General features: G+C 34.3%; 1 protein-coding gene and 1 pseudogene across 7 annotated transcripts in view; one reads left to right on the plus strand and one right to left on the minus strand.

Moving 5' to 3' along the window:
* The window catches only part of CCDC18 (coiled-coil domain containing 18), a 115,010-nt gene that overhangs the window by 19,978 nt on the left and 71,295 nt on the right, over window positions 1-23,737 (plus strand). For all 7 annotated transcript variants that reach the window (XM_060090137.1, XM_060090138.1, XM_060090142.1 and 4 more), the window contains 8 exons: window positions 1,558-1,654; window positions 3,067-3,188; window positions 4,120-4,411; window positions 7,332-7,456; window positions 8,314-8,474; window positions 15,083-15,303; window positions 16,758-16,868; window positions 17,343-17,474. In XM_060090137.1, coding sequence (XP_059946120.1) covers window positions 1,558-1,654; window positions 3,067-3,188; window positions 4,120-4,411; window positions 7,332-7,456; window positions 8,314-8,474; window positions 15,083-15,303; window positions 16,758-16,868; window positions 17,343-17,474 — 1,261 coding nt within the window. The remainder of the gene's footprint in view (window positions 1-1,557; window positions 1,655-3,066; window positions 3,189-4,119; window positions 4,412-7,331; window positions 7,457-8,313; window positions 8,475-15,082; window positions 15,304-16,757; window positions 16,869-17,342; window positions 17,475-23,737) is intronic.
* On the minus strand, window positions 12,846-18,957 carry LOC132484052 (cytochrome c oxidase subunit 6C-like; annotated as a pseudogene).

Raw genomic sequence — 23,737 nt, forward strand, 5'->3', positions numbered from 1 at the left:
CTGGTGGCGCAGTGGTTAAGAATCCGCCTGCCAATGCAGGGGACACGGGTTTGAGCCCTGGTCTGGGAAGATCCCACATGCTGTGGAGCAACTAAGCCCATGAGCCACAACTACTGAGCCTGCACTCTAGAGCCTGTAAGCCACAACTACTGAGCCCACGTGCCACAACTACTGTGCGCCTAGAGCCCGTGCTCTACAACAAGACAAGCCACTGCAATGAGAAGCCCATGCACTGCAACGAGGAGTAGCCCCCGCTCGCTGCATCTAGAGAAAGCCTGTGCACAGCAACAAAGACCCAACGCAGCCAAAAAATATAAATAAATAAATAAATAAAGCTATTAAATCTGGTCAAAAGTATGGACCATTTAAGTGAAAAATACAGGTATCCTTTGCTCTCTGAATTCTAGCTATGCCAACTAAGGAATGGAGTATATTCTCGTAGATTTTCAAATAAATCCCTTATTGTTTAAACTCTTTTTTATTTGAAACTTGGAACCAGACAGACATCTCTGATATCCACAGTTGCTGTCCAAATTTAAGAACCCCATATATTCAGGAAGTAAGAGATACTTTCACTTGAATTTGTAAGCCAATAGAGAAGAGACTGAAAATACAGAAGAGTCCTGAAAGGGAAGAACTAAGATCCAGAGTATAGATAAAGGAATTTACCTTGGATAAGAGAAGTGTCACTAACTTCAAAATAATGTGATGAAAATAAGTTTAAATATACAAAAAATTTTAGATGTGGATTTGAAATTGACCAAGTTCCAGCCTAGTAGTCTCAATTCACTGTGAGAGGTATGAAGAAAGGTCAGGATGAACCAAGAGGTGAGACAGAATGGTTGGGCTTAGACAGTGCTTGGTAGTGGTTGGATTTTTTTGTTCAGATTTTATATCTTTTTTGAAAATTTACTTGGCCTTTTCAAGGATCACAGGATTTACTGAGTTCTTTTTTTTTTTTTTTTTTTTTTTTTTTTGCGGTACGCGGGCCTCTCACTGTTGTGGCCCCTCCCGTTGTGGAGCACAGGCTCCGGATGCGCAGGCTCAGTGGCCATGGCTCACGGGCCTAACCGCTCCACGGCATGTGGGATCTTCCCGGACCGGGGCACGAACCCGTGTCCCCTGCATCGGCAGGTGGACTCTCAACCACTGCGCCACCAGGGAAGCCCTACTGAGTATTTTTAATATATTAGACAGTAGATTGATTCTGTAATACCTGATCTTTGAAAATTTATCATATAGCCTCAGGCAACTTCCCTAATCTGTCTTTACCAGACAGAGAAAAAATTGCCAACACATAAGAATGTCTGTATGTTTCAAAGTTTATAAGTATTTCATGTTCTATTTTATTTTTCATATAGATATCATAGTGAGGAAATTATTGTAGTCTAGTCTTCATTTTTCATTTTGCCATTTTAAGCCTTATACTCTTTTTTAACACCAAAAAATCTGCTTCTCTCTAGTTATTCCTTATAATTAAATATAGGTTATTTTGGAACTTAAATACACAAGTACAGAGCATTCTTTACTTTTATTAATTATCTCGTTAAATTTTAGAGCTGAACGACAAAGGAATGAAGCACTATATCATGCTGAAGAGCTAAGTAAAGCTTTCCAACATTATAAAGAAAAGGTGGCTGAAAAACTGGAAAAGGTAAGAGGCAGTTGTGCAAACTCAGTGTTTTATATTACCCTCCACATTCTGAAAATATAGACATAAATAGAATATCTTTATTTATGGTTAAAGTGGGGAGTAATTTTATGATCTCATTCATAATAAAATCATTGAAATAAAGAATTTATCATTATTAGTTAAGTATAATATTTACCATCTTCTTATAATGAGCAGAAACTTTCTTATCTAGAGAAGGAAAAGAGTGGAGACAAGGAACAAAATGTAGAGAAAGATGGGGTGAGTGAGCAGTTTGGAGCTATAGAAGTAAAAGCAGGAAATTTGTTCCCATCACCTCAGTGAAAATGAAGGCAGAGTAGATTATGTAGCCTTTAATTGGTCTCCTTAGACATAACACCCTGAGAGAGGCTCACTTCTGCCTCTCAGAGGGAAGGTTCCTTGAATAGGTTCTACATAGTAATATAATGGCTTAATTACATTCATTGAATATCTTCAAGTAATACCACATGATAATAAACCTGTTTGGAGGGAGGCCACATGTTGGACATTAAGATAAATTCTTTATATCCTTAATTAATATAAATTCTTTATATCCTTAATTAATATTTACAAATTCTGTTTGAAGAAAGGTAGAAGGATAGAAGAAATATTAAAAATAAGAAAAATTTAAGATCCCATTAGATACTGACATCTTAAGTGTGAATTAATAAGATCACTGTTTTGAAAGCCTTGGAAAAGGTCCCTGTGGGAAAGAAATATTGTAGAAGGGATTTTTAATAAGGTAATCTGGAGTGGGAGGTAGAATACTTAGTAGGGGGAATATCCTCCTAGAGAGGGAGGACTTTATAGAGGAAAGAGAGGAATATGTAAGAGATGATTTTTTCATACTTCTTAGGATTATCAATTTCAAACTGCTCAGCAGAGCCCTATATTTAGATAGATATAACAAAGGAAGTGGGGCAGATCTGTCCAGTCCTCCATTCCCACCGCTCAGACCTGGATGCTTGACTTTTATCTGTTTTAAATTTGGGGCTGTGATTTCCTCGGGAGTATTCTGTGGCTAAAATTTCAAAAATTACTTCTCTGGAACATTTACACTAAAGTTAGTCTTTAGTAACTTGATGCAGCATCTCTACATGAGTTGCTTGCCTTGTCTACATAAGAGCAGAACAATTCTGCCTTCAGGTAATCATGCTGTTGTTCCTTTCTTGTAGGCTCTTAACCATTTCTGGACAGGTGGTAGCATTCCCCCCTCCCTGTTCTTTGTTGCTGGAAGTTCACTTTGCTCCTTTCACTACAAGGCTGGGGACTTAAACTTGTGGAGTACTTACTCCACTCTCCTGCTTATTTCCAAAATCACTACATTTTAATTTGAAATACCTAAAACTTATGACCACATTAGTGCATCCACTTAAAACAAATTATTGTTTTAGGTTCAAGCTGAAGAAGCAATATTAGAGAAAAATCTAATTAACTGTGAAAAAGAAAAAAAAAGGCTACAGGAAAAGTGTGGTCTATATAAAAGTGAACTTGAAATTCTGAAAGAGAAATTAAGGTACAGTATCCTATTGTAAAAAAAGGATTTTTGTGTAGAAATAGAGAAAAAACTGAAACATTTAAAAATAGAATATTTTGAATTCTGTAATTATGGCCTTAAGTAATGTAGAAAGATAGGCATCCATGACTGAAATTGTTTTCTACTTGTAAATTTAGGATTTTAAATGAATAAAACATGTGTTGATGTTAATATACTTGTAAATATAGAGTAATATGATCAGCATATTTGCTTTGAATATATTTAGAAAAATTAACACAGATGTAGTGTCCTTGTAGTGTGACCACATTAGCTAGTAAAATATGTATTCTTCAAATCATGAAGCATCACCTAGTCTAACCTCATTTCAGAGATGTTAAAAATGTGAAAAAGGGAACTGATGAAATACAATAACAGTTCTAAACAGTAGATTGTTCTAATGTTTGACGTGTTTTTATAGGTATATACATATATATTTAAAAGCGCTGCATAGTAATCTGTTAATGGTTAATTAGATTTTATCTTTTAGAGTTGTGGCTAATAAATAGTTTGTGTTTTTTTCCTTATACTATCTAAAACTTTCTTGATGCTGCAAAATATTGTGTCAGGATTTTGGAGCTAACTCTCCTGTCATACACTTTTTAAAAGGGAGCAGAAATACCTCCAAGATAGTGAGATTATTCTGCTCAACTACTTACTGTGAGACACTGGGCAAGTTTCATAACCTTTCCTTGCCTTGTTTTCCTCCATCCGTAAGCAGGGAGTAACACTAGTGCTAGCCACATAAAGTTGTGAATGCCTAGCATGCAGAAGGTAGGCACTCAGTAAATGTGAGCAAGTATTATTATTTCAGAATTAAGCTTTAAAATATTTAAAAAGTGAGATTAACTAAATATGATTATTGAAAGTAAGTGTATGTTTTATTTTCATTTTTATGCTTTTTTCTTCATAGGCAGTTAAAAGAAGAAAAAAATAATGGAAAAGAAACATTAAGGATCATGGCAGTGAAAAATTCAGAAGTCATAGCACAACTAACTGAATCTAGACAAAGTATTCTTAAGCTAGAGAGTGAGTTAGAGGATAAAGACGAAATACTTAGAGAAAAATTTTCTCTGATGAATGAAAACCGAGAATTAAAAGTTCGTATTGCAGCACAGGATGAGAGACTGGATTTGTGTCAGCAAGAAATAGAAAGTTCAAGGGTGGAACTGAGAAGTTTGGAAAAAATTATGTCCCAGTTGCCAGTAAGTATGTGTGACAAGGAAAATTTTACCCAAGTGCTTTATAAGAGATCATAATTTTGTTGTTGCTTTATTACCTTCTATTTTATTCCTCACGTCTGCTTTCAGTCATCAGTTCTTTTCTATCTAATCCTTTTTTCTGAACTTACCTTTCTACTGTTCCATCCTTTCTCAGTCTCTCAGATGCCATGTATAAGAATGGCACAGTATTTTTTAAAACAGCAGTTTTAAAGGAACATTTATATACCACAGCGTTCACCCATTTTAAGTGTACTGTTCAATGATTTTTAGTAAATTTACAAGTTCTGGAACAATCACCACAATACAGTTTTCAAACACTTCTATCCCCCAAAGGTCCCTTGTGCCCATTTATAATCAGTCCCTGTACCCGTCCCCATTCCTAGGGAATCACTAATCTACTTTCTGCCTATGGAGATTTGTCTTTTCTGGACATTTCATATAAATGAATTGTACAATATGTGGTCTTACGTTTTCTTAATGTTTTTGAGGATCTTTCATTGTGATATATATCCGTATTTCATTTATTTCTATTGCTTAATATTATTCCTTTGTGTGGATATGCCACATTTTATTTATTCATTCACCAACAGATGGACATTTGGATTGTTTCCACTTTTTTTTTTTTTTTTTTTTGCCGTACGCGGGCCTCTCACTGTTGGGGCCTCTCACTGTTGTGGCCTCTCCCGTTGCGGAGCACAGGCTCCGGACGCACATGCTCAGCGACCATGGTGCAGGCTCAGCGGCCATGGCTCACGGGCCCAGCAGCTCCGCGTCATGTGGGATCTTCCCGGATCGGGGCACAAACCCATGTCCCCTGCATCCGCAGGCGGACTCTCAACCACTGCGCCACCAGAACGATTATAAATTATGCTGTTATGAACATTTGCTTACAAGTCTCTGTCCACACATTTCTCTTGAGTAGATACCTAGAAATAGAATTGCTGAGTCATGTGGTAAATTTATGCCAAACTTTGGCAAAGTGGCTGTACCATTTTACATTCTCACCAGCAAAATATGAGGATTTCTGTTTCTCTACATCTTAGCCAACAATTGTTATTGTCTGTCTTTTTGATTGTATCCATCTTAATGAGTATTAACTGGTATCACATTGTGGTTTTAATTTCCATTTCCCTGTTGACCGTGTTGAGCAACTTTTCATATACTATTAGAATGGTACAGAATATTAAATTGTTTTTATGGTAGCATCTGGCCACCTTTTCTCTATGAGTTATATATATGACCATATTTATAAGTGAGATTAGGAAGAAAGTAAGTATACTTGTGCCAGAAATTTGTTATTCATAGGTGCAAAGTAAAGGTGAAATCAGGAGAAAGGTATAAGATAAATGTGTCATGATTGGTTTCACATAGGGATGGATGGTAGACTTCTACCAATTTTAAACTGTCATGGAATTATGAAGCTGAAAGGGACCCTAGTAATCATCTAATTCAGTATTATCATTTTATTGAATTGGTGAAGAAGTGTACCCAAGGAAGTAAATAATTTGTCCAGCTAGCTAGTGGCACAGTTAAAACCATAACATACCATTCTTGGTTCCCATCCCCCTGCAATATCTACTTTCCTGGGATGCTGATTATTTGCTTAGATTGTTTTTTTTTTTTTTTTTTTTTTTGGCCACGTGGCATGTGGGATCTTTGTTCCCAGGCCAGGGATCAAACCCGTGCCCCCTGCAGTGGAAATGTGGAGTCTTAACCACTGGACCACCAGGGAAGTCCCTGTTTGCTTAGATTTTTAATGTACTGTTTGCTTTTGAAATTTGATAGTAATCAAATGCAGGTAGCATTCATTGAAAATTGATACTTCCTTTGACTCAGTATCAAGAATTACTTGATATGTGATTCTGAAAGTGGTGTGATAATATATGCTTGATCCCATATAACATGATTTGGAAATGTGAATTTGTCTATTTCTAAAAAGTGTGATTTTGTTATAGTTTGAAGGTAGTAGTCATTAAGTGCTTACCTTGCCCCTTTTCACAACTAATTTTTAAAATTATTATTCAGAACATACAGAATACATAAAGAGACCAATATAGCACATTTGCTAAATCTGGGAAACATATTGTGATATCTACTTCAGACGTTTTTAGAATAAAAATTTATAGGGAAATAAAGCCTCATTATGTACTTCATTAGATCCCCATTCTCTCCCTCTCTCCTCAGAGGTAGCCACGATTTTGAAATTCATATGTACCTTCTTGCCCATATTTTAAATATTGCCACATACAGATGTATCCGTAAAAATATATATATATAGTTCAGTGCATTTTTGAAAGTACGATATGTTCCTCTGTTGTTTTTCACTCAGTGTCATGTGATGTCTCCATAATCATTTATATAATGCAGATTTATTTTAACTATTGTAGTTTTCCCATTATGTTAATATTTCATAATGAATTCATGCATTCTGTTGATGGCTGTTAGATTGTTTCTATTAAATTCACACAATTTTTCAAACTTACATAAAAAATAATTGTATCGGACTTCCCTGGTGGCACAGTGGCTAAGAATCTGCCTGCCAGTGCAGGGGACACAGGTTTGATCCCTGGCCCGGGAAGATCCCACATGCCGTGGAGCAACTAAGCCTGTGCACCACAACTACTGAGCCTGGGCTCTAGAGCCTGCAAGCCACAACTGCTGAGCCCGCACACCACAACTACTGAAGCCCATGTGCCTAGAGCCCATGCTCCGCAACAAGAGAAGCCACCACAAATGAGGAGCCCGCTCACCTCAACAAAGAGTATCCCCTGCTCAATACAGCTAGAGAAAGCCCTTGCGCAGCAATGAAGACCCAGCGCAGCCATAAATGAATAAATAAATAAATAAATAAATTGTATCATAGATATTGTAAGTTTATATATGTTTGTTTTTAAACTTGCAGTTAAAAAGAGAAATGTTTGCTTTTAAATCATCTCTGTCTAAGCACCAGATGAGTATTTTGTCAAACAAGGAAGACAGTTACATTGGCTGCTGTGAGACAAATAAAATGGTGATTTCGGAATTGAGGTACGGTTTTCAGATGTTGAAGTTTTAGCACATATGATGTGTTTTAAAAATTGGTAATTAAGATCTTTAGTTGAGAAGTTGAGAAATATACAGAAAAGTCTAAAGAGTATTATAACAAATATCTGTATTTCCACAATTAAGAGCTGATTCTTCTTAACATTTTTTGATATTTTTTTCAAATCTGTTTCTTTAAATAAAAAATAAAACATTACAGGGTAGATAATGCCCTTTGATCCTTAACACTAGTCCCATTCTCCTCCTAAGTATCTACCATCATGAGATGGATATCTATCCTTCAATTCATTTGTGTTTGTTTATACTCACACATATAAATATACTGTTTTTATATGTTTTGTAATTTTGCTTTTTCACTCAGCATCATTTTTAAAACTCATCGTGTCAAGGTAGGTAGGTAGAATGGTTGATCAATGGATGGATTAGTGTGGTTAGTTTAGTTTTAATAGCTGTATAAGAGTCTCTCCTACAACTACATCACAATTTGTCTGTTCCTTTATCGATAGTTGCCTTATTTCTAGTTTTCCTCTATTACAAATAGTGCTGCAAAGTCCATACTTACACGTTTCCTGTACAATATGCGAGAATTTCTCTAGCAGATATTTCTAAAAGTAAAATTGCTGGGTCATAGGGTGTATACTATCAAGTTTCTAAAGTAGCTGAACCAGTTTACAATGTAATCAGTTGTATATAAGACTTTCTGTATCTTGGCCAATAGTTGACTAATATCAGAGTTTAAAACTTTTTTAATTAAAATTATTTTAATTTGAAAGGGGAAAATGGTTTGTGGTATTTTTATAGAATCTTCCTAATAATTTTTGGTTTATTTTCTTTTGTGCCAGGATTAAGCTTGCAATGAAAGAGGCAGAAATTCAAAAGCTTCAGGCAAACCTGACTGCTAATCAGTTATCTCACAATCTTATTGCTTCTAATGACAACCAAGAAAGTGGCAAATTAAATAGTTTAGAAACAGAACCTGTAAAACTAGGAGGTAATCAAGTAGGTAAGTATATCATATTCAATTCTTATTATAAATATAATCAGAGTTCTTTATGATAGTTTTTTAAAGAAACAGATTATCAACTGGTTACTATTATCAAACATACTTGATAATCTGTTATTACTACTTATGTGTTCATAAGACAGTAAAAATTATTTCAAAATTCTTGAACTTTGCATCATTCTTTAAAAATATATTTTTGAAGTAAAATTTACTTAAGATGCATCCATTTAAAATAAAAGCTCAATGCTTTTTGTCAGATTTTTTTTTTAATAAATTTATTTATTTATTTTTGGCTGCCTTGGGTCTTCGTTACTGCGCACAGGCTTTCTCTAGCTGCGGTGAGTGGGGACTACTCTTCGTTGTGGTGCATGGTCTTCTCATTGTGGTGGCTTATCTTGTTGCGGAGCATGGGCTCTAGGCTCACGGGCTTCAGTAGTTGTGGCATGCAGCTTCAGTAGTTTTGGCTCACGGGCTCTAGAGTGCAGGCTCAGTAGTTGTGGCACATGGGCTTAGTTGCTCCGCGGCATGTGGGATCTTCCCGGACCAGGGCTCGAACCCGTGTCCCCTGCATTGAAAGGCGGATTCTTAACCACTGCACCACCAGGGAAGTCCAGGTGTTTGGTTTTTTCATATGGTTATACCCTTGTTACCATCACCACAATCAAGATATACAGTAGTCCCTGCCTATCCTCCCAGGATACATTCCAAGACCCCTGGTGGATGCCTGAAGCTGTAGATAGTACGAAACCCTATGTACTACTATGTTTTTTCCTATACATACATGCCTGTGATGAAGTTTAATTTGTAACTTAGGCACAGTAAGAGATTAACAATAATAATAATAAAGTAGAACAATTATAACAGTATACTATAATAAAAGTTATGTGAGTGTGGCCTCTCTCTCCCTCAAAGTATCTTATTGTACAAATTTAATACCTTTTCCATCTTCACACATTGTGGCTATAACTTTTGCAGTTTGACGTGTCATAGCAAAACTAGCACAAATTTCTTTTTTCTTTACAATTTCATGGATTAAGGGTCTTACTGTAGATCTTAGCAACCTCAGCATACAACTTTTTTTCTTATTAAGTCTAGTACTTTCACCTTTTCACTTAAAGGGAGCATGTTACGGCTTCTTTTATATTTGAATTGCTAGCATCACTACTCTTGCACTTTGGGACCATTATTAAGTAAAATAAGGATTACTTGAACACATGCACTGCGATACTGCAACAGTTGATTTGATAACCTAGTTGGCCACTAAGTGACCAACGGGTGGGATACATGGACAAAGGGACTATTATTGACATCCTAGGCAGGACAGAGCTGGACGGCAAGGGAGAGTGTGAGACTTCATCACACTACTCAGAACGGCACACAGTTTATAACTTATGAATTGTTTATTTCTGGAATTTTCCATTTATTATTTTCGAGCCTCAGTTGACAGCAGGTAACTGAAACCATGCAATGCAAAAACTAGGATAAGGGAGGACTACTGTATAACATTTCCCTCAGGATCCATATACTCCTTCCCAGTTATTTTGGGTTTAATTTTCTCTTCTTTTTAAATTTTTCTTAAAGTGAAAGCTTAGATTATTGACTCTAAACCTTTCTTCTTTTCAAATATAAGTATTTAAAGGTATAAAATTCCCTTTAGGCAATGCTTTAGCTGCATCCCATTAATTTTAAATGTTATGCTTTCATTTTATTCAGTTCAAAATATAATATCTCTTGTGTGTGTTTATTTCCAAATATTTAGTCATTTTCCAGATATCTCTGTGTTATTAGTGGTGGACATTAGGTTGGTTTCATTAAACAAATGAATTCATGAATGTACCTGATTTCAATTTTTTAAATATTTTGAGACTCAGTTTATTGGCCAGCATATGGTCTATCTTGGTGAATATTCCAGATTCACTTGAAAAAATTCTGTATTCTGTAATTATTGGGTGAAAAAATTTTTTGCACTTCTTTTGAGATATAGTTGACATACAGCATTATGTAAGTTTGTGTATAGTGTAATGAGTTGACTTACATACGTTATGATTTCCACAGTAAATTTGGTTAACATTGTCATCTCATTTACATACCAAAAAAAAGGAAAAAAGTTTTAAAATCTACTCTCTTAAATTTCAAACATACTATACAACAGTGTAACTTATTATCATCATGTCGTACATTATAGATCCACTTTTACTTTTAATATACTTAGTTCTTAGCCAATAATTAACCTGAAGAAACCACCGTGTAGAAGAAAACTTGCAGTATTTGTAATAATAGCAAATCACTTGAATACCTTATATATGATTATCTAGGTTATTAGGTAGTCTTTTTAAGACTCTTTAGGTTTTGTTTATTTGTTTGTTTGTTGCTTTTAAAAATTTGAATATTGCCCTTTCTTTCTTCCTTTCTTTTTCTTTCTTTCTTTATCATTAAAGTATAATTGACCTACAACACTGTTAGTTCCAGGTGCACAACATAAAGATTCTACATTACAAAATCACCACAATAAGTCTAGTTACCATCTGTCACCATACAATGTTATTACAGTATTATTGACTGTATTCCCCATACTGTACCTTTCATCCCCATGACTCATTTATTTTGTAACTGAAAGTTTGTGCCTCTTTATCTCTCTCACCTATTTTATTTATCTCCTCCTCCTTCCCCTTCCCCAACTGCAACCACCAGTTTGTTCTCTGTATCTGTGAGTCTGTTTCTGTTTTGTTATGTTTCTTCATTTGTTTTGTTTTTTTAGATTCCATATATAAATGAAATCATACAGTATTTGTCTTTGTCTAGCTTATTTCACTTAGCATAGTACCATCTAGATCAATCAATGTTGTTGCAAATGGCAGGATTTTGTTCTGTTTCATGGCTGACTAATATTCTATTATATAAATACATTTTACATATTCATCTTCTTTATCCATTTATCAATTGATGGGCACTTTGGTTGCTACCATATTTTGACTATTGTAAATAATGCTGCAGTGAACATGGGAGTGCAGGTATCTTTTCTAATTAGTATTTTGTTTTCTTCAGAAAAATACCCAGAAGTGGATGCTGGGTCATATGGTACTTCTGTTTTTAATTTTTGAGAAACCCTCATACTGTTTTCCACAGTAGCTGTACCAGTTTACATTCCTGCTAGCAGGGCACCAGGGTTCCGTTTTCTCCACATTCTTGTCAACCCTTGTTATTTCTTGTCTTTTTGATAATAGCCTTTCTAACATCTATGAGGTGATATCTCATTGTGGTTTTGATTAGATTTCCATGATTAGTGTTGTTAAGCACCTTTTCATGTACCTTGTTGGCCATTGGTGTCTTGTCTGGCAACATGTCTATTCAGATCCTTTTCCCTTTTTTTTTTTTTTTTTTTTTTGCTGTTGAGTTATATGAATTTTAAAATATATTTTGATTATTAACCTCTTATCAGATACATGATTTAAAAATATTTTCTCCCATTCCATAGGTTGACTTTTCATTTTATTGGTGGTTTCTTTTGCTGTACAGGAGATTTTTAGTTTGATATAGTCCCACACATTTGGTTTTGCTTTTGGTATAAAATCCAAAAAAAAATCATTGCTGAGACTGATGTCTAATAGCTTACAGTCTGTTTTTGGTTTTTTTTCCCCCTAGGAGTTTTATGGCTTTAGGTGTTATGTTCATGTCTTTAATCCATTTTAAGTTAACTTTTGTGTATGGTGTAAGATAATGGTCCAGTTTCATTTTTTTGGTATATTGCTGTCCAGTTTTCCTGACACCATTTATTGATGGGACTATCCTTTCCCCATGGAATACTCTTCACTCCTTTGTTGTAAATTAATTGACCATATATACATATATTTATTTATAGTCTTTCTATTTTGTTCCATTGATCTATGTGTCTGTTTTTATGCCAGTACCATACTTTTTCTGATTACTATAACTTTGTAATATAGTTTGAAACCAGGAAGTGTAATGCCTCCAGTTTTGTTCTTCTTTCTCTTTTGTGGTTCCATATAAATATTTAGGATTGTTTGTTAATTTCTGTGAAAAACGCCATTGGAATTTTGATAGGGGTTGAATTGAATCAGTAGGTCACTTTGGGTAGGATGGACAGTTTTACAATGTTAATTCTTCTAATCCATGAGAATGAGATGTCTTTCCATTTATTTGTGTCTTCAGTTTCTTTCGTCAACGTCTTGTAGTTTTCAGTATACAGATCTTTTACCTACTTGGTTATATTTATTCCTAAGTATTTTATTCTTTTTGACTCAATTGTAAATGGGGTTGTTCTCTAAATTTCTGTTTTTTTTATTTGTTAATTATTTATCAAGAGAAACTATTCCTTAGCCCAGATATTCATAGTTCATAGCTTCATAGTTCAGGAACACAGGTAAGTGACAAACTTCCATGGAACTCAACCCAAAGAAATTCTTTATATCCCAAAATCACTTTGCACTCTGAAAGTTATCAACCTTCCTCATCTCTTCAAAATGTTTTATGGAATCATAATTTCTGTAGAAATCTGCATATGCCTTCTTTCTTGGTTCAGCTACAGCAAACTTACAGAAAGTTGCAACTCCTAGGGAGACAAATGAGAGCTCCAACAATATGAAAGCACAGGCGCTTGGCCAGAAGGCCACACATCTGAGGTTTTGTCAAAGAACTGGAAGGCAGGGTAGTTTTTCTTGATAGCTCAACAACGACGTCCTTCCAGACTGATAGAGTAAATTTCTTTCTGATAGTTTATAGTTTACTCAGAATTAAGATTTTTTCCACTTGAAGTGAAATGTAGAAACTTTACAAGATTATAGGTCTCTTTACCATCCATCTTTTATATTGTAATTGTCCAGTGTATTACACCAGCATACATTGAAAACCTCAGTAGACAATGCTATTTTTTTCTTTCAACTGTCATAACTGTCTGATAACTGTCTGATAGTTAATCACTGCAGCTTTTTGTTGATTAGTGTTTGCCTGGTAAAACTTTTTCCATCCTTTTAAACCTGTATCTTTATATATAGGTGAGTTTCTAATAGAAAGCATATAATTGATTCTTGCTTTAATAACCAGTGATTTTTACTCTTTTATTGGAATGTTTAGGTTACTTACATTTAATGTAACTATCGATCTTTTGGGGTTTAAATCTACCATCTTGGTATTTGTTTGCTTTCTATTCTATTGGCCTTTGTTCATCTTTCTTGCCTTCTTTTGAATGAATTATAGTATTCCATTTTTTTAATGTTCTCAATTGAATAATTAATTATACCTCTTTTTTTTTTTAGTGGTTGCCCTAGTGGTTAACATATGCATCTTTAACTTACCATGCTCTATCTTCAAGGACAATGGGTTGCCAGTAGCAGAAATGACAGCAGAGAAAATTAGATGCCTAAGTAATTAGAGGGAATACAGAAGAGAATGATGGGATCAGCAGAGGGAATTCTAGTTATTAGAGGTGGTGATAGTATATATCATATATTCTCTAACGTCACAGAAGAACAGAGACAATGATAGATTACTTAGAAATTGAATTGTTAGGGATATGGAGAATTGATGGGAAATGGCTACTTATGCAGTCCTTGAAGGGATAGTACATCTGTACTTGTTTCCACATCTGTGTATTCTCAGGCAGTCATCTACATTATGCATCTACTTTATTTATTTATTTTTTAAAATTAATTTATTTATGGCTGTGTTGGATCTTCGTTGCTGTGCACGAGCTTTCTCTAGTTGTGTTGAGCGGGGTCTACTCTTCGTTGTGGTGTGCGGGCTTCTCATTGCAGTGGCTTCTCTTGTTGCAGAGCACGGGCTCTAGGCGCGTGGGCTTCAGTAGTTGCAGCATGTGGGCTCAGTAGTTGTGGCTCGTGGGCTCTAGAGCACAGGCTCAGTAGTTGTGGCGCATGGGCTTAGTTGCTCCACGGCATATGGGATCTTCCCGGACCAGGGATTGAACCTCTGTCCCCTGCATTAGCAGTTGGATTCTTATCCACTGTGCCACCAGGGAAGTCCCTATGCATCTACTTTAAAGCACTCCTGAAAGCTTGTTTACCTTTGAGTGGGCATAGGTGTGTACATTTATAATGGAGAAAAGATATATTCAAACAACTGCCTCTGATAACCTTCAATGTTTTTAAAAAGCATTACTGAGTTCTCATCAGCTTGTTTGGAATAAGAGGGATTCTCTGTTTTTGACTTTTGAACCTATATCTGTATAGAGTAGCAAATATTATTAATGATCTCAAGTTATCCAAATAAATTTATGATAAACTTTGGTTTAAGGAGACAGGACAATGTTTGTGTGTTTTGGGTTTTTTTTTTCAAACAATGATTTATGTCCAAATAATGGGATTTTTAAAGATGGAGACGGGCTCTTTGTGGAAAAAAGAAAAGTGAGTGAGTCAGAAGACCTTATTCCTACTTTGTTATGTATTTAATAATAGGAAGTACCTTGCTTACCATGTTCCTTCATTATATTTTCCTTAATGTATGTTTTATTCTCCATCCACTTTAGTATTCTTTAGATCAGAAACTAAACTTATGATTAAATCTTTCAACATTGAAATGGGTTTTTATTCTTTAAGTTTTATACAGAACAATTTTCCTTTTATGTTTATTAACAGAAAGTATAAAAGATCAAAATCAACATACTGTGAACAAGCAATATGAAAGAGAAAGGCAAAGACTTGCTTCTGGAATAGAAGAATTACGTGATAAGTTGATGCAGATAGAAGCTGAGAATTCTGATTTGAAGGTTAACATGGCCCACAGAACTAGTCAGTTTCAACTGATTCAAGAGGAGCTGCTAGAGAAAGCTTCAAACGCTAGCAAACTTGAAAGTGAAGTAAGCTTGAATTAGCTATTTATATGTACTGGATTTTGAGAGAAGAAAAAAGTGTTGTAGGGTTTTTGTAAAACTTGTATGTTAAAGTCCAGATTTATACACTAAAAAAAAAAATTAATGGTACCTCATGAGTTATAACTTCTTTTAAAATTATATTTGGAAACTTCTGGGTTTTAACATATGTTAAAAGTAGGAAAATACTGTATTGGCTAAATTTGGTGAAACACTACTGCATTCTATTATTTCTTCCAAGTATAAGTTAATATGGCTAATACATATTTACAAGTAAAAAATTTGGATTATGTAATTGGAAAAAAAGGGGTAGTAATAGAGGATTTCAAATTTTAGCAAATAGTAGAACCACCTGGAAAGCCTGTTAAACATGCATGTTTTGGGTCCTATTCCAGTGATTCTGATTTAGTACGTATGGAGTAATGCAAAGGAATCTGCATTTTTAAACAATTACATGTGAATCTGATGCAGATATCTTATGGATTACATTCTGAAAAGGGGATAAAGTATGTTTTATGAATATCTGATTGTCATTTCCACTGAGGACAGAACAGGATGCCTTATTAGGTAATTGTGGACCAGGTCCACGTGTGTATATGCTCTACTCACCCTTCAAACCAGAGGCTGCAGCTATCTGAGGGTACTTTTCTATTTTTATTTTTTTTATTTTTATTTTTTTTTGTTTATTTATTTTTGCTGTGTTGGGTCTTCGTTTCTGTGCGAGGGCTGTCTCTAGTTGTGGCAAGCGGGGGCCACTCTTCATCGCGATGTGCAGGCCTCTCACTATCGCGGCCTCTCTTGTTGCGGAGCACAGACTCCAGATGCGGAGGCTCAGTAGCTGTGGCGCACGGGCCCAGCCGCTCCGAGGCATGTGGGATCTTCCCAAACCAGGGCTCGAACCCGTGTCCCCTGCATTGGCAGGCAGATTCTCAACCACTGCGCCACCAGGGAAGCCCCTGAGGGTACTTTTTTAAATGTCTGATTTTTCATCTTAAAGTCTGTAACCAAGACTAGGGAAAAGACCTGTGGGATAGGAACTTAAGTAATGGAAAGGAGATTTAGTCAGTCTATAACTATAGCCATCAGCTTACTTAGAAAATTGCCAAGTACTGAGATGAATAGCTTTTTTTAAATTAAAATATTAGCACAGTCTCGTTGAAAATACAAAAAGGGACAAAGAAGAAAATAAAACATTGATAGTTCTACCACAAGAAATTACTACTGTTAACATTTTATTGTACTAATTTCAGTCTTTAATAGCTACTTTTATGAAATGGGTTCGGGGCAATCCTATTTGATCATAGGGATTTGAAATAAATACTTACGTATTACACAGATGGAATAAGCTATGTAATGTTTCTGGTCTTCCCTTCACTGTTCTTCTTCTGAATTGTCACTTATTTTTAAAAAATAATTTTTTATTTATTTCAATGTGTTTTCAGATGACAAAGAAATGTTCTCAAGTTTTAACTCTAGAGAAACAGCTAGAAGAAAAAATAGTTGCTTATTCCTCTATTGCTGCAAAAAATGCGGAACTAGAACAGGAACTTATGGTAAAAATTACCTTTTTTTTGCTACAGATTTACTGTGGCTTTAAGGAACTTAATTTGTAACAGCATGTTTGTTTTAGTATTGTTATTCTAAAATGTACCATATAGGAAATTATAAATTCTACCAAACTCTTCAGATTATTCAATTTTTATTTCTATATTTTTAAGTTCTATATTTTTAAGTTAATATGGCAAGTTGTTATCTAAAGTTCTTCATTTTTATTTTAGTAGAATTGAAGGAAATGGTATAGTTCTTTGATATGCTTTGCAGCATTTTTAAACAATCTTTATCATTTTGATACAATTTTAAAAAACCCTTTCTCTTTTTTATAAATATTTAAATATTTTTGAAGTTGACATATTAACTACTATGATTCTTTGAAGCCTAGAGTATGATAAATTTTATACTTTACTAATGTACTTTTATGTAAAACTCGTTCTTAATTATGTTCTTTTAAAGTGTTTCTGTATTTCTAGGAAAAGAATGAAAAGGTTAGAAGTCTAGAAACCAATATCAATACAGAGCATGAGAAAATTTGTTTAGCTTTTGAAAAGGCAAAGAAAATTCATCTTGACCAGCATAAAGAAATGGAAAAGCAGATTGAAAGAGTAAGATATTAATTATGTTTTTATAAGTAAATGTAATATATATTTAGAATATGAATGCTGAAAAGAACCTTAAACATTACTAGCTCAGCTTTCTTTATTTTAATAGATGAGGAAACAAAGACATAGAAAAGTTAGTGGCAAATACTATAATTAGAATTGTATTACTTCTGGATCATTTTACAATGCTCTCTCCTTTAGTACTATTGCCATTTCAGTTTTGATCATTATTTTTTGACATTATCAAGCTAAGAGTGATTCTGTAGACTCTTTTCCACTAGAGATATCATTTGCTTGAAGATTGGTTAAGAGGAGACGCTGTCTTGATCTTGGGTTAAAAGTGAAGAGTAAAAAAAAACAAAAAACAAAAGTGAAGGAGAAACTGTGAGACCAGAAGCAGAAGATCAAATAAAAAATAGTTTGGATGGGTTTAATAGCAGAATGTAGCTAACACACAAATATAAGTTTCAAATATAGAGCAATAGAAATTATTCAGTCTGAGTAATAGAGAGAAAAAAAGATTTGGAAAAAAAGTGAACAGAGCCTCAGAGACCTGTTGAATAATATCAGAAGGTCTAGCATTTATGTCATCAGAGTACCAGAGAAGAGGAGAATGAGACTGGTACAAAAAATATTTGAAGGAATTATGACTGAAAACTTTGCAAATTTGTGAAGGAAATAAATTTACATATTCAACAAGCTTAAAGAGGATAAAATCTTGAAAGCAGCCAGAGATAAATAACACATTGTATATAGAGGAACAAAGATTAAAATTTACTGCAGATTTCTCATCAGAAAATCAAAAACTGTAAAGGTTAGAAGACCAAAGAACTGTTTTTTTTTTAAGTGCTGAAATAGAAAAATTGTCAACCTAGAATTTTATGTCCAGCAATAATATTCTTTAGGATATATAAAGACATTCTTAGATTAAGGGCAATTTAGAGAACTTGTCATGAGCAGACTTGTTCTAAAATAAATGATAAAGAAAGTTCTTCAGGCAAAAGAGAAATAAGAGGGAAAATTTAAGCCTCAGGGATGAAGAGCAACAAAAACAGTAAATATTTGGTTACATACCATGGACTATATTTATTCTTTTAAGATTTTTGTAATATTTATGACCATTGAAAGAAAGAATAGAATTGTCTAGTGAGGTTTTCATTGTATGTTGATGTAATACCTTGGATGATTACAATATAAAATAAGAATGGTATAATCTTGTAAAGGTTGTACATTTCACTTCAGGTGGAAAAATTTAATTCTGAGTAAACTATGAAAATTTAAAAACACTTGGTCCCCTTTATCCACGGATTATATGTTCCAAGATCCCAACTGGATTCCTGAAACTGTGGATAGTTCCAAATCCAATAAATACTATGTTTTTTTCTATACATACATACATACCTATGATGAAGTTTAATTTATAAGTTAGGCACAGTAAGAGAATATCCAAATGGCCAGCATCACTACTCTTGTACTCTGGGGCCATTATTTAGTAAATTAAGAGTTACTTGTACACAAGCACTGCTGTACCATGACAGTCAATCTGATAACTGAGATGGCTGCTAAGTGACTAATGGCAGGTAGCATATACAGTGTGGATATGCTGGGCAAAGGGATGATTCACATCCTGGGCAGAAAAGAGTTTTCCTCAAGGTTTAATCAGGCTACTCAGAATGGCATGATATTTAAAACTTATGAATTGTTTATTCGTGGAGTTTAATATTTTCATATTACAGTTGAGTGTGGGTAACTGAAACTGTGGAAAGCGAAACTACAGATAAGGGGGGACTACTGTATGTATATTATAATCCCTAGAACAACTGCTAAAAAAACTATACAGATACAGTAATATGCTAACAAATAAAATATTATAGAATTCTGAAAATATTCATATATTTAAAAGAAGGCTGGAAAGGGGAAACAGAAATGAAAAATAGAGGAGACAAAGAGAAAACTAATAAAGGGGTGTGTGCTTAAATTCAGGCATCTCAGATATTAATTTAGATATAACTGTTCTAAACACACCAAATACAAATTGAAATTGTGAGATTGAATTTAAAAAAACAAGACGCAGATATACTCTCTTTAAGAAGTCCATGTTAAATATAAAGATGTAGATAGGTCAAGTATAAAAGCATGGAAAAAGATGTACCAGGCAAACAATAACCAAAAGAAAGCTGGAGTGGCAATATAAATATCAAACAAAGTAGACTTTAGAACAAAGAAAATTACTGGGGATAAAATAGAAAATTATCTAGTGATAAAAGGCTCAATTCACCAAGAAGACATAACAGTCCTAAATGTGATATGTACCTAACAAAGTAATTTCAAAATATTTGAAGCAAAAGTGAAGAGGTCTGAAAGGAGAAAGAAATTAATACAAAATTATAGTTGGAGATGTCAACACTACTCTTTTCTATAATTGATAGAATAAGTAGATTAAAAAATCAGCAAGGATATAGAACTCACCTGAACAACACTGTCAACGAAATTTTTTTTTTTCTCTTCTTTTAAAATTTTTGGCCATGCTACGCGGCATGTGGGATCTTAGTTCCCCAACCAGGGATGGAACCCATGCCCCCTGCAGTGGAATTGCAGAGTCTTGACTACTGGACCAACAACAGAATATACATTCTTCTTCAGTACACCTGAAATATTCACCAAGATATAGCATACCCTAGGTCATAAAATCAGCTTTATCAAATTTCAAAGAATTAAAACCATGTATACAGTTGTTCCTTGGTATCCATGGATGATTGGTTCCAGGACCCACTGTAGAAGATCTGCAGATGGTCAAGTCCCATAGTGGGCCCTCTATATCTGCAGTTCCACATCAGTGGATTTAACCAACCACGTATCGTTTAGTACTGTATGTATTTATTGAAAAAAACCTGCATATAAATGCACCTGCACCATTCAAACCCATGTTGTTCAAGGGTCAACTGTAGTATGTTTTCTGACCATAATGGAATTAAACTAGAAACCGTTAACGGAAAGATATCTGGAAATTCCCCAAATATTTGGAAGTTAAACAACACACTTTTTTTTAAAATATCTTTATTGGAGTATAATTGCTTTACAATGTTGTGTAAACAACACACTTTTAAATAATCCATGGATCAATGAGTAAGTCTCAAGGGAAATTTAAAATATTTTAAACAATGAAAATGAAAACACAATATATCTGAATTTGTGGAATGCAGCTAGAGCAGTTCATAGAGCTTTATAGCATTAAATGCATACACTAGAGGAAAATGAAGAAAAATCAGTAATCTAAACTTCCACATTAAGAAACTAGGAAAAGAAGAGCAAAATTAACCCATAAGAAACAGAAAGATGGAGATAATAAAAAGCATAATTGAAAGAAATTGGAATTTGAAAAGAGAATATTAGTAGAGAAAATCAGTGAAATCTAAAGCTGGTTCTTTGAAAAGATCAGTAAAATTTATAAACCTCTAGCCAGTTTGATGAAGTAAAAAAAAAAGAGAGAGAGAGAGAGAAAACACAGATAACCTGTATCAAGAGTGAGTAAGGGTGTATCATTAGAGACCTCACAGATATTAAAGGTTAATAAAGGAAAGGAGAGGCTTATCCTGAGAATGGAAGGCTGGTTCAACATTCAGAAAAAAAAAATCATTGTAATCTACCATATTAGCATACCAAAAACCAGGAAAACCTACATGATCATATCAATAGATGCAGAAAAATCTTTTGATAAAATTCAACATTTTCTCATGATAAAAACTCTTAGCCAACTAGAAGTAGAAGGGAACTTCATGAACCTGTTGAAGGGCATCTTCCAAAAAAATCCTATGGATAATATATCTTAATGGTGAAACACTTAATTCTTCCCTGTAAGATTGGGAACAGAGCAAGAATATCTGCTGTCATCACTCCTATTTAACATCATACTAAAAAGCCCATTTCAATCAGGAGGAAACAAAGCTATCCCTGTTTCCTGTCTGTGTAGGAAATCCCAAAGAATCTACAAAAATACCTTAAAACTAATGAGCGAGCAAGGTCACAGGATGCAAGGTTAACATCCAGATCAGTTGTATTTCTATATATAGTTGACTCTTGAACAACACTGGTTTGAACTGTGTGGGTCCACTTATCCTCGCATTTTTTTCAGTTTGTGTAATACTACACAGTCTGCGGTTGGTTGAATTGGTGGATACAGAACTGCAAATATGGAGGGCAGACTGCAAAGTTATTCACAGATTTTTTGACTTCAAGGAGGTGTTGGTGTCACTAACCCTCACGTTGTTCAAGGGTCAACTGTACTAGCAATGAACAATTAGAAGCTAAAATTTTAAAATACTGCTATTTACAAAGCTCCAAAGAGATGACATAGATGTAAATAAAACAAAATATGTGGAATATCTGTATGCCAAAAACTACAAAATGTTAAAGAAAGACCTAAATAAATGGAAAGAAATACCATTTCTGTGGATTGGAAGTCTCAATATGTTTAGGATGTCAGTTCACCTTAAACAGATCTCTCGATTTAATGCATTTCCAATCAAAATCCCAGTAAAAAAATTTTTGTACACATAGATAGCTGATTTTGAATTTTGTAATGGAAAGGCAAAGAAACTAGATTAGCCAAAACAAGTTTGAAAAAGAACAAAGTTAGTGGATTTATGCTACCATATCTTAAGACTTACTATAAACCTATAGTAATCAAGACAGTGAGGTATTAACAAAATAATAGACACATGGATGAAAATAACAAAATATAGGGTCTAGAAATAGACCTGGCAAATATGGTCAATTGATTTTTAACAAAGGTATAAAACCAATTCAGAATGGAGAAAGAATAGTTTTTGAATGAGTAGTGCTGGAACAATTGGACATCCATATGTAAAAAGATGGAGCTGCAGAATATACCTATATAAAAATGAATTCAAAGTGAATCATATATTTAAATATAAAATAAAAAGATATTAAAACTCAGAAGAAAACATGGGAGAAAATCTTCATGACCTTAGGTTAGGCAAGAGTTCTTAGATATAAAACCAAAACAATATAAGGGAAAAATTGATAAATTGGAATTCATCAAAATTAAAAATGTATGCTCTGTGAAAGACATTAAGATAATGAAAAGACAAGCTATAAACTGGGAGAAAATATTTGTAAATCACATATCCAGCAAAGAACTTTTACCCAGCATATATAAAGAATTCTCAAAATTCATCAATAAGAAAGTAACCCAATTTTTTTAATGGACAAAGACTTGAATAGATACCTCATCAGAAAAGATATACAGATGGCAAATAAGCATATGAAAATATGTTGAACTTGATTCATTATTAGGAAAATGCAAATTAAATGTACAGTGAAATACTACTGCATTCTTGTTAGAATACTGAGCGAGAGAGGTAGAAAGGAAGGGAGGAAGGAAGATCTGACTATAGCAAATGCTACCCAGGATGTGAAACAACTGGTTTTCTCATATATTGCTAGGGATAATGCAAAGTAGTAAAACTACTAAAACAACTTAGCATCTTCTTATACACTTAACATATGACCCAGCAGTCTTAGATATTTATTCTAGACAAATGAAAACTTATCTTTACACTAAAACCTACTACAAATGTTTATAGTAGGTTTATTCATAATTGCCCCAAACTGGAAACTACCCAGTGTCTTTCAATGAGTAAATGGGTAAACTATGGTACCTCAATACAATGGAATACTACTCAGTAATAGCAAGGAATAATCTATTGATTCAGGCAAAAACATGGGTGACTCTAGAGGCTTTATGCTAATGGAAAGAAGCCAATTGCAAAATGTTGTATACAATTCTATTTCTTTGACATTCTCAATAAAGTCAAAAGCTATAGGATGAAGATCATTTTATTGGTTGCCAGGTATTGGGGAGGGTGGAGAGTTGAGTATAAAGCAGGTGTCCCCAACCCCCAGGCCATGGAACGGTACCTGTTAGGAACTGGGCCGCACAGCAGGAGGTGAGCGGCGGGATAGCGAGCAAAGCTTCATCTGTATCTACAGCCACTCCCCATTGCTTGCATTACCGCCTGAGCTCCACCTCCTGTCAGCGTTATGGTGAGTTGTATAATTATTGCATTATATATTACAATGTAATAATAATAGAAATAAAGTGCACAATAAATGTAATGCTCTTGAATCATCCCGAAACCATCCCTCCCACCCCCATCCGTGGAAAAAGTGTCTTCCACGAAACTGGTCCCTGGTGCCAAAAAGGTTGGGGACTGCTGCTGTAAAGGATTAACATGAGGGATCTT

Source organism: Mesoplodon densirostris, chromosome 2 (assembly GCF_025265405.1).
Source record: "Mesoplodon densirostris isolate mMesDen1 chromosome 2, mMesDen1 primary haplotype, whole genome shotgun sequence".
NCBI lineage: Eukaryota > Metazoa > Chordata > Mammalia > Artiodactyla > Ziphiidae > Mesoplodon > Mesoplodon densirostris.